The 11,998-nt window shown below is 36.6% G+C and overlaps 1 protein-coding gene across 1 annotated transcript in view; it reads left to right on the top strand.

Annotated features, from left to right (window-relative positions):
- The window catches only part of IL1RAPL1 (interleukin 1 receptor accessory protein like 1), a 671,741-nt gene that overhangs the window by 492,733 nt on the left and 167,010 nt on the right, over positions 1 to 11,998 (top strand). The window contains exon 5 of the mRNA XM_007449480.1: positions 8,263 to 8,267. Coding sequence (XP_007449542.1) covers positions 8,263 to 8,267 — 5 coding nt within the window. The remainder of the gene's footprint in view (positions 1 to 8,262; positions 8,268 to 11,998) is intronic.

Here is an 11,998-nt window from a genome sequence, read left to right as displayed (position 1 = left end):
AGGGAAAGACATTCTAAGATGAGGAAATGGACTAAGCAAAGAACTAGACATGTGAAAGTTGATTTTATATCTATTAAAATTTCTGACTGAAGCGTATGTTGGAAATGAGGGATAGTCAAGGAAGATGTGGAAGATAGATTAGGTGGATAGTGAGATTTGAAAAGGCTTTTTATTCCTTCTCAAAGAGCTGAAGCTTTTTTTGATAGGCAGTAAGGAGTAGTAAATGCTTCAGGGGTGGATATGAGTGATTGGAAAGGCAACTCTAGCGGCAATGCAGAGTTCTGATGAGCAATGGGAACAAATAAAGTCAAGAGGTTCGTTAGGAAGCTTTGGGTATTGGCAGGGAGAGAAGCTGTGAGTAAGAAAGGAAGTAATTGGCAGGAAGGAGGAATCAGAAGAGAAATAACTGAAAGCTATCCTTGAAGACATTTTCCTGATTGGATGTGGGTGCTGAGAGGATGAGATGAGTTTGAGGTGTGTAGCCTGAGAAAGAGTGAAGAAATCATACCAAAACCAAAATCATTGTATCTAGGAAGGGAACCGTCCCCCACTACACTTCCCATTGTGTAACTCTCTAATGCAATATATTGAGTGAAGTATGATACATTCCCACTTGCATTGGGTAGTCACACACAGACATATATCTTATATTCAAAGTGCAATAGTGTTTTTTTGTTGTTGTTGTTAAAAACATATTGAATCAGAGGTCTTTCCATTGTAGGATTAACAAAAAATAAGATTGTACTTTTGAAGAATATATGTGAATATGAAGGATCATGAGTAGCTGTTCTGCTTTGTCAAATTCAGAATTAAAATAGGATTTAAGTGATTAAAAATAGAGGCATTTTCAGTTTATGGACTTATTATCTTTAAAAAAAAAAAAGTGATAGTAGGGTTTCCAGCTGAGAGGAGTGGTTGCAAAAAACATTTTGTTCCAGTTAGTTAATTTATCCCTACATGTGCTATATTCATCCATTTTAAAAGCAAATGAGCCGTCTCTATCTCCTCTCGCATTTGTGGCAAACTCTTGCTGTGCCAATTTCAGATTACATGTATCTTAGGGAGAATAAGATGTTCTAATCTTGATTATAATTTTAAATTAAAAGAATGAACATAGTTCAATATGAGGGTATTTCTAGGTTGTGCTAGTCAGACTGCCTTTGCTTCATCTCCTTGAATTTGAAATTGAGTCTTTTGCACTTTTTTTAGACATCAGTTCTTAAATGATCAACCCAAAATCTTTATCAGAAATCCATGATACATTCATGCTTGGTATGTTGACGCTTTGAATCACTAAATAAATTTAAAACAGAAGACCAGTCTTTCAATTTTCATTAATAAACTTGCCATAATTAACTACGTTTATGATGAAGGAAGAAAAACAAAAATAATTGAGGTAACTTCAGTTTATAATCAATCAATTCAGGATGTATTTATTGTAGCTTTTTATTGCTGTATCATTTGTCTCGTTATTTATGCATATGCTTAAAGCAGTGAATCTGGAACATCAAATGTTATGCTTTGTTTGTTTTTTGAAGAATTCTATTCACATGAATTTTAATCCGCATTGATGTTGCTTTCTAGTGTTGAATACAAAGGAGCAATTATCTTTTGTGTATGTCTGGGTGTTGCTTTTGAAGAAATTATATTCACATGAGGTTTAGTCCACCTTAAAGTTTTCTTTTTATTAAAGCTTGTGCAAAATTGCTGGAGTAAAATTTCATGATGCCAAGTCACTAAGCAACATTCCCCAAAATAACAACTGTTAAAAGAGCGAACTGAGGGCAATCATAGGCAGTGGGCAAACTGCCCAGTTATGAACCCTGAACTCATTCAACTAAGAAATCTATATATGACACTGGTATCTATTAAACTTGACTTCCTTTTAACCAGCTTTAGTCTAGGTTTCAGTTCCCACTTTTTATTCTAAGGTACATGGGAAATAGAAGAGAAGGATAATCTTCTTCTGAGTGATTGGTAACTTTGGAAAAATTAAATTTCTTTGGTATCTTTCTGGCAATAGTTTGAAATGAAACAACTTTTTTTTTCCAACAGATTGAAGCAACTTATTTCCTCCAGAGTAATAGTTTGCATTTGACATCAGATAAGTGATTCTTCTAATTTGTCTAGGCTTTCAGCAAACTATTGAAAACAATCCTTTCATTTATTTTCCATCTTTCTTTTGAGTTATATATATATATATATATATATATATATATATATATATCTTTCAAGGTGTTCTTGGAGATTGGGGGTTGGCTATCAGCTCATAATAAGAATCTAAGAAAAAACATACCATTAAGTATTTGAGCTTCTCAAATCAAAATCAGTATTTAACAGCAAAATTATATTATGCAAGGTTTTCTGATCATAAAAAGACAGATAGATAGTGACTTTGGGCAGAATGATTGTATCTGTTAGCCATTGAATTAACATTTATAAGTCTAATACTCCTGATGAATTTTCTTCTGTCTCATATTTTTCTTAGGTATATAGCTCATGAGGCTAAAGCAGTATCAAATCAGCATGAACATTTTATCACTGCCATATATTTGGTGACTTTTTGTTTCTTTAAGGGAAATAAAGTTGCTCTTTAATGATTTGGTGAATTTATATGATTTCTTTGGAAAAGTTACCACTAGGATTCACCATGAATCACAACAATATACTTGGTGCTATTCAGAAAACATTTCATCCCTTTCCCTGTTTTGGTGAAGGTTTATTTCCTTTTAATGTCTCTTTAATTCCTCTTATTTAAAGCCTAAGTCTCAAACATTCATGGCTCTTATTACAGCCTATAAAATATGTGCTTAATGCCATTATCCTTTCTAAAAATTGTCTTGAATCCTTACAGTTTAATCACACATCTTGCTTGTAACTAAATTTAACAATATATGTAAATTGTCAGACCTCTGGTAAAACAAAATGACTAAAAACATTATATAGTGCTGTGGCTTTTTAGCAGTGGCTACATCACTTGTTTTATAAAATTATTTTATTTAGCTTTTAAAGTGATATTTGCCCATTTTCTGTATCTAGTAAAATCAAAACAGAACTTAGACGCTGAATATTTTTAAAGCCAAGAACCTTGGTGCCATCCTTGGTTTTTCCTTTTTTCTTACCTCTGACATCTAATCCATCGAGTCCTATTGGTTATGTCTCAAATTTGGCCCTGTACCTGGTCATAAGTCTTCTGTCACCATCTTATTCCAAGCTTCCTCACTGTTCCCTACAATCCATTCTCCACACAGCAGTGAAAGCCACTTCTCAAAGGTAAATTGGAGTGAACCACTTTCTTACTTAAAACTGCTCAGTTACTTCCTGGAATCAAGTCCAAATTAGTTAGTCCCTGTATCAACTGGCTCCGCCTTCCTTCTCTGATCTCATCTCCTGTCATGTCCCTTTCTGGTCACTTACCAAGCTCGTTCCCACATCAGAGCCTTGGTTCTTGTTGTTCCTTCAGTTGCCGCAAACCTCTTTCTCTGCTTCATGATTTCTGCCTTCTCATCCCTCAGGTATCAGCTCAGATATCATCTCTCCGAAGAAAGCTCTGACCACCCAGCCCAAAGTAGCCCCAAGTCAAGCCCTATCATATCTCCCAGTGCTATTTATTTCATTTCAGTTAACTCCTTCTGAAATTACTTGTTTACTTATTTGTTTGTTTCCTTGTTATTATTCCTTCCCCTCCCCCGAACCCCCTTATAATTTCCAGGAGAGTAGTGTCCTTATCTTAGTGCAATACTTGAGATCCTAGGTCAGAATCTGGAACATAGTTTATGCTCTATATAGATTTGCTGAATGGATCGTATATTAATGTGTCAAAATTCAGGGCATGTATTGAACATTTTTTTTGAAGCATTGATTCTCAAACATTTTTTTTTCCACTGTAACCTTATTATTATTTTTTTACATCTTTATTGGAGTATAATTGCTTTACAATGGTGTGTTAGTTTCTGCTTCATAACAAAGTGAATCAGTTATACATATACATATGTTCCCATATCTCTTCCCTCTTGCGTCTCCCTCCCTCCCACCCTCCCTATCCCACCCCTCTAGGTGGTCACAAAGCACCGAGCTGATCTCCCTGTGCTATGCAGCTGCTTCCCACTAGCTATCTATTTTACGTTTGGTAGTGTATATATGTCCATGCCTCTCTCTCGCTTTGTCACAGCTTAGCCTTCTCCCTCCCCATATCCTCAAGTCCATTCTCTAGTAGGTCTGTGTCTCTATTCCTGTCTTACCCCGAGGTTCTTCATGACATTTTTTTTCTTAAATTCCATATATATGTGTTAGCATATGGTATTTGTCTTTCTCTTTCTGACTTACTTCACTCTGTATGACAGACTCTAGGTCCATCCACCTCATTACAAATAGCTCAATTTCGTTTTGTTTTATGGCTGAGTAATATTCCATTGTATATATGTGCCACATCTTCTTTGTTCATTCATCCGATGATGGACACTTAGGTTGTTTCCATCTCCTGGCTATTGTAAATACAGCTGCAGTGAACATTTTGGTACATGACTCTTTTAGAATTCTGGTTTTCTCAAGGTATATGCCCAGTAGTGGGATTGCTGGGTCATATTTTTATCTCATGAAACTGTCAAGTTGTCTCACTCTACAGGAACTCCCTCCCATAAAACTGACTCAGTGTTATCAGGCTTTTCTGTTCATTAGAAACACATTTCCTACCAGTGGAATTTAATTTTGGTGAAGTGTTTCACAGGTCTTGAGTTATATAAATCATGCTTGAGTTGTCTTTCAAACAAGGAGACCAGGGAAATGACTGACGACGTGCTGTGATTTCTAGGGTTTTGGAAAGCATCTGATCACTTCTTTCTACCTCCAACTGCCCATCCTCATTTATACCTGAATGTCCATGTTTAGAGTTTTAGTTTTTTAGTTTATGTTTTGATCCATGTTAAGATAAAAATACTTCTAGAAGGATTAACACTTTATTTATTTTATTTTATTTTATTTTATTTTTGCGGTACGCGGGCCTCTCACTGTTGTGGCCTCCCCCATTGAGGAGCACAGGCTCCAGATGCGCAGGCTCAGCGGCCATGGCTCACGGGCCCAGCCGCTCTGTGGCATGTGGGATCTTCCCGGACCAGGGCACGAACCCGTGTCGCCTGCATTAGCAAGCGGACTCTCAGCCACTGCACCACCAGGGAAGCCCAGGATTAACATTTTAAACTCGTCCAGCCACTTGAGTATAAGGTCTGAGGATCTAAAAGGATGTTTTGAGAAGGGAAAAGGGCAAACATTAGAACACCAGGAAGCTGAGATATAGGTAGAAGGAAGCACCCAGAGGGAGTGCTTCCATTTGGGAGTCGCTCAGAAATTATCTGCTTGTAGGGCAGGTGGGGGGATATCCATGGCAGTCTGATCCTTTTCCTGACTCTGCCGCTAACTCTGTAAATTTGGACATGTTATTCCATCTTTATGGGAAAGATTAAGAGATTCATCTGGGTGTTCTCTAAATAATTCCAGGTTGGTGATTCTATACTCATTCATTTTACCCGTGATGAACACTCTCCACTTCTCGTGGATAATGGAAAATATGAGGGTCGATGTAATTAAAAGCCAATATGGTTTCTATTAATTCAATAACAGGAAAAAACAGGAACAGACCTTGAATTTAATTTTTAGCCTATGTATTTCATTCCACATATATTCATCGTGTTTCATTATGCATGTATTCAGACATGAACGTGTGTGCATGTGCACGTTCACAATGCACATTGTCTCCTTCACTGAGAAATTACAACACCATTATCCATCCAGAGACACTGACTCTGAGAAGTGAAACAAAAGATACTTCTCTTACGCAATGTCCAATAAGCTGCTTCATTTTCTGATATTCCTCATTATATTGTGTTTTATTTATCAGTATTACTTTGAGCCAGAATGTGCAAAACCATAACAGGTTGAGAAGGTTAGCAAGAGATCATCTGTTTCTTCCTTCAACTCAACTTCCTTTCAGACAACTCATTCTTGGTGATTTTCTTTTTAAATTACTTTCCTTCCTTTCATCTACTCCCCTGATTAATCTATTAGTATAGGGTCAATTGTAGGGATCCTGGCAATGTGATAACAATGAGCAATTACTGTGGTAGTAACAAAAGACTTAATATTTTGTGAATATTTTCGTTCTCAATCAGGGTCACAATTATTCTTATTACATTATTACACTTAATACACTTATTACTTATTATATTTACAATAGTCGTCATGATCAAAAGTGATCCACTGATTCTCTCAGGAGGCGCTCAGTACAGAGTTGGTGAGTGAATGAATAAATGCAATGTTGGAATTAATACACTGTCTAAACATTTCAACAAAACACTTCATTAAAAAGCGTGGGCGGTGGGGGAATACGGCATTGGAGGCTGTGCACTGGAACAGTTATATCTTTTTCCATAGCATGAGATCCTGTCCTCATTAAAGTACATATAATATGGAGCTGTTGCTCCTAGAGGGCCTGCTGTGTCCTGTTGAAATTACTCTTGCCTCTCTGTGGATTAACTAGCAGTAGGGGAGGATAGGGCTGATGCTTCTCTGTGCCTGTGTATTTAAATGACTGAAGAACAGAAGTAATAGTGATTAACATTCTGCTTTTACAAGTATAAATATACATTTGACAAAGAGAACTTTATTTTTAGTGTACTTCATCTGTGCATTATGAATGGTATGTTCAGGTCGTGCTTCTTTTGCATTCATTTTCTATTTTTGTGGAATTGTAGCAAACTCATCCAATTTATCAGTGAAATTCAAAACTGTACTTGAAAATGAAAGAAGAAGGCATTATTTTTGAAAGAGTAAGTATAAATAAGTTATCAAAACTTTAATACTGTTCAAAAAATCGTTTAAAAACATACTTACCTCAGTCTGTTATTTCTCCAAGTAGATGCTTTAAATGTTTTAAACTTCAGTTAGAAAAACTAACCTAGACCAATTTGTCCACTCAGCAATTTTCAGGCTCTTCGAGTAAACTTTGTTAGAGTCCTTCATTTAGAGACAGGTGGGAGAGCCATGGCAACCTACCAGGTGGTATGCTAAAATTAACACAAGCCTTATACCAAATTGACCAAATTCTGTCAAAATGTACCAACATTTGTAGCAAATAGGCACAAAAACTGCTACTGAGCTTAGGCCTTTAAGTTCTCACTCTCAAACTGCAGGAACTTCTACTAGTCACCTTGCAAGAAAGGTTCATTATGAGGAAGGTCAGCCAACCTTCTGTTCAGATCAGAGGCCAGAATCTTCCATGAAATAGAGTAGAGGGCAGACCACAGGGAGTTTAGACCTAGACTGAATGCACTTATCTGAAGTTATTAGGCTCCTGGCCTTGCTGAGGGCTTGTGCCTTATTCATGTTAAGGTCCATAAAATCTATCTAGCCATCTGAACATCTTGAACACCACTTATTTCAGCAATGAATAATTATTCTGAGCATCCCTTTTTTTGAATTAATGAAACCTCTAGTGTAGATTTTCGTAAGGATACTTGAAATTCTTACATAACCCTTTTATAAGTGTGAATTTTTGACTAGGGAACGAAAAATGCTCTCCACCTTAGGTATGAATCAAAGTTAATTTACAGATACATAATTCACAGGGAAGTGAATTTTAAAGTCTACCACCATTCCTGTAACATAATAGCTTTATATATCGATTTATTAAGTATTATAACATAATAACTTTTTCATTCGATTTGTGCTATAATGTTACATCTCCACCAAGAAGATATTGATTGAAATATGTAACATTTCATAGATATTCTACACATGTGTTTTAATATATATTTCTCCTCCTACGATGATAGGGTGATGATCAGATGTATCTGTCATCGTGGATGATATGTCTGTGATCTATTGATTATCGTAGAAGTAGGAATCACAGAAAACAAGGTCATTTGAGCTAATGTCCCTTGTTTGTGTTACTTAAATGGTCTTAAATTTTAACCATATAAATTATTAAGTACTCAAATAATGCAAATTCTACAGGTGTCTAAGGAATCGCTTCCAAATTTTAACTCTTTTTGGCTACACATAAGTTTCTCATATTTAAGAAAAGGATTGGCTAGTGAAGGAGACCAAGTCTGGAACTCAGCTGAGTTCTTAAAAAGATTTGGAAGGAAAACAGGGACAAGTTAAATGTCTGCCTCTGCCCAGAGAGGAACTCCCTGGATGAAGGAGAGCTCTAAAATTTCTCTCCCAAAGAAAAGTTTAAAAACATAAAACAGGGCCCTAGGGAAAAAGCTCTGGTGCTTGCCTGAAAGCTAGGTCAAGAAGTAGACTAAGAAGTAAAATTTCAGGGAACCTTCTCTATACAATTGGAGGGATACCTTACGATATTAGTCTGCTTTCCACCTTTCAGTTAACCCTCTGTGAATGAATCAAGTGGTTTGCTTTTAGTCAGTATATTGATTCCTTTACTCTTGGGAAGATCATCTCTACTCACATACTTGGATCTGTTGTTTCCCTAGGATCAGTTATATATGCAGGCTTTAGAAATCAATAGAATTTTCCATTATATCTCTTTACAGGTAGAATGTTGAGAATAAATCCACCTGAGATTGAGCGCTCCCATGTGGAATCACTGAGTCTCATAGTACCTACATATTCTGCTGAACAAAGACTCATATATCCAAATGACTACTAGAAAACTCCTTTTGAACCTCTGATGGGCAACTCAACCATAACATTCACAGCAAAAATACCAGTTTCTCAGTCCCCCAAATGGCTTCCCAACCATTTTCCCCCCTTACAATTAATGTTTGCAACACACCCACCATTATTCAAGCCAAATACCTAAGAGTCATTTTCCATTCTCTTTATCCTTTATACCCCACGGCCAATCTATCAGCACTTTCTACGAGCTCTAACTCACCATCTCTGTTGCTATTCTTCCAGTCCAAGCCTCCATCCACTCTCACCCAGAATGCTGCATTTTCTACCTACTACCTCTCCTTTCTTCTACTCTAGCTCTGCTTCTCTGGTCAACACAGTAACTGAATGACAATGAGAAGGAAAAAAAAAAAGATCATATCACTCCTTTGGTTAAAACCCTCTTATGCCTTGTCTTTTTACTCATGGAATGAATCAAAACCCCTAACAGTGGCCTACAAATCTCCCAGAAAATCACTGGCCTCTCAAATCTTCACCAGTTTCCTGCTGCCTCTGGCCAAATAGGGTTTTCTCCTGTTCCAAACAGAAAACCAACATAACCCATCCTCAGGACCTTTGCACTCACCCTTCCTCTGCCTGGAAAGCTCTGGCCCCTGATATTCATGTATGGTTCTTTGATATCCAGACCTCATGTCAGGCACTCTCTACATCCATACCTGCCTTCTATTCTCCAGAGTGTTTTTCACCAACTAGAGGTTTCTTATTTATTTTATTGGTTGGTTTTTGTCCTTCTACTGTGACTATAGTATAAATTCTGTAAAATCAAGGATCTTGCCTCTCTTCTGCTCTAGTTTATTTGCCTTGGCACATAGTAGGAGTCCAATTTGTTGAATAAAGGATTGAGGACTCTCACCTGTCAAAGTTCTTCTTTTAAAAAAGGGAGAATCAAAGTGACCTTTTCTAATGTGGTTGAGGTCCTTGGTAATATGCTGACTTGGGAGAACTGTTCTCAGAGACCCAGAAAATGGTCCATCCTAGTGAAATCCAACTCTGAATATATTAAGTGCCAAGGAGCCACCAGGGGGCCAATAGGATCAATCTGAGTGTTTCTTGTTCCCTCAGGCTCCCTCATCCTCCTGTTTGATAAATCCCTACAAGAGGAAGAGGAGTGGTATCAAATGCAGTGACAAGGATGACCTGTGATAATTTGCATCATTTCCAAAGAGAATTCAAAGCGAGTGACTCAATCTCAGAGCCCTAGGGCACTGGTTCTCCAAGTATGGTCCCTGGACCAGTACATCAGCACCACCTGGGAACTTGTTAGAGATGCATATTCTCAGGACTTGCAGAATCTGAACCTTTAAATCTGTTTGAGCCAACCCTCTGCTAAACTATGAGATCTATTGTGCTAGATCTATTGTACTGCCCAACCTTGGATGCACTTTCTAATCACCTACCAAGCTTTTAAAATTTCTCATGCCTGAGCTGCTTTGCCAGAAATTCTGATTGAGTTGGTCTGTCATACGCGAGGGCTCTCTTTTATTTAAGTTCTCCTAGGTGATGGTGATAGATCTCCCAAGTTCAGAACCACTGCTCTAGTATGGGAGCAGGGTAATTTCAGGTACATCTCGGTACTTGGCAGAAGTTCCTCCTGGAAAAGAATGCAATTTGGAATTCAAAAATTGTTTGCTTCACAATTTTACAGTAGGGGAGAGGGGAAATAACTTGGCCTAAAACACAGCATATGGTTATAATTGCTAGTGTTGGATAGCCTCATCCAAAGCATCAATTCATAGGGAAGCACATTAAAGCAATGTAATGTTCAAAACCAAGTTGTGTGGTAAGCATCCGCTATAATAGAATGACTTATTCCAGAAGTGAAGTTTCATTTTGGGGAGCTTATCATGATATCACATATGTTTTGAGTTAATGAAAACGCAGGAAGCACCAAGTTAATAAGGCAATTTTCGACCATAAAACCTAATTTAACTGCACTAAGAATGACAATGCTCCGCACAAAGGAAGTCTCACAACCTGACTGATCAAATGGAGAATTCCTGGGATGCTCTGTGGCATTTCTTTTGAAGAAGCTAAGTTGGCTGGGAGAGCCAGGCTTATTTAGAATATGGTTATTTACTTCTTAATTAAACACAGAATGATTAAAAAGAGATTTCACTTTAGAAGGCCAAGAACTGCTTGTTTGATAAAATTGTTATAAGCCTGTAGACTCTCACTTTCATTTTAGTACTGATTCCTTATATTTGTTTCAGAAATATTTTAAAAGAGATTCTTCAAGTTCTGTTTATATATTTGTTTTTTTAGTTGTTGTTAGAGGTAAGATAAAGTTTGAATGATGGGAGAAAGAGTGTTTATTGTCATAATAAAAAAAAAAACCTTGCTTTGTGTAATACTGAAACTATCCCTTTTGATGTAGATACCTATATTTTAGCTGCTTAATTTCAAATTGAATTATTTAGTTGAAAAATTAAAAGTCAATACTGTTGAAGCAGAGCTGCTTGTCTCTCTCATTTTATGGATATTTTATGAAATATAAAACCAGCTGTTTCATCATAATTTTCCTGAACTGAATCTCCTTAAGGGCTTTGCTGAAATTATATTTGATCAATAACTCTTTTAAAACTTCCCCTATAAAATTTACTTCTTAGTAGTATTTTCCTTATGTATAAAAATTGGCTACTACTGTTGTGGGTTAAGAACTTTTGTTAGGTCTCCTTAATTCATTAGAATGCCATATTATGGTTTGTAAAACCAATTAGACCGTTTACTAAACAGAATACTAGAAACATGCTACATACAAAAAGCATTGTGTTGCAAGTGGTTCACTTTTCTAATTTCAAAGTTAGTTTTGGAGCATAATACATTTACAAAGTGAGAGTAGTTAAATTTAAATTTAAAATAATTTAAATGAAATAGTATACAAATTTAGTTCCTCGGTCATACTAGGTACATTTCCAATGCTCAATAGCCATGTGTGGCTAGTGGCTACTAGTATATTGGACAAAATACGGAACACGTCCATCACAAAGTTCTACTGAAAAGTGTTGTATAGACTTGTTTTTGAGGAATATTTTTTTAAAAGCATTGCTTTATGGAATATTATAGGATAATTTTAAGAATTCTTAAATAGAATCAAATGAAATATTAAATAAATAAGGAAATATTATGACACATGGAATATTTCTTAAAACAACAATTAACCCTCTAGAAGAAGAGCCCTGAGTGCACTACACACACCATTTCCTATCAGAGGTGGTTGCCTAGAGCTGTTGTACATCTCAGCTCTATAACTAGGTCGTAAGGGTTTTGAAGGCCATATCTTCTCTTCTAGCCAGTGTCCTCACAGCAC

This window comes from Lipotes vexillifer, unplaced genomic scaffold, assembly GCF_000442215.2.
Source record: "Lipotes vexillifer unplaced genomic scaffold, Lipotes_vexillifer_v1.1 scaffold784, whole genome shotgun sequence".
Classification (NCBI taxonomy): Eukaryota; Metazoa; Chordata; class Mammalia; order Artiodactyla; family Lipotidae; genus Lipotes; species Lipotes vexillifer.
The sequence above is the reverse complement of the archived record's forward strand: the minus strand, read 5'-3'. Positions and strand labels throughout refer to the sequence as shown.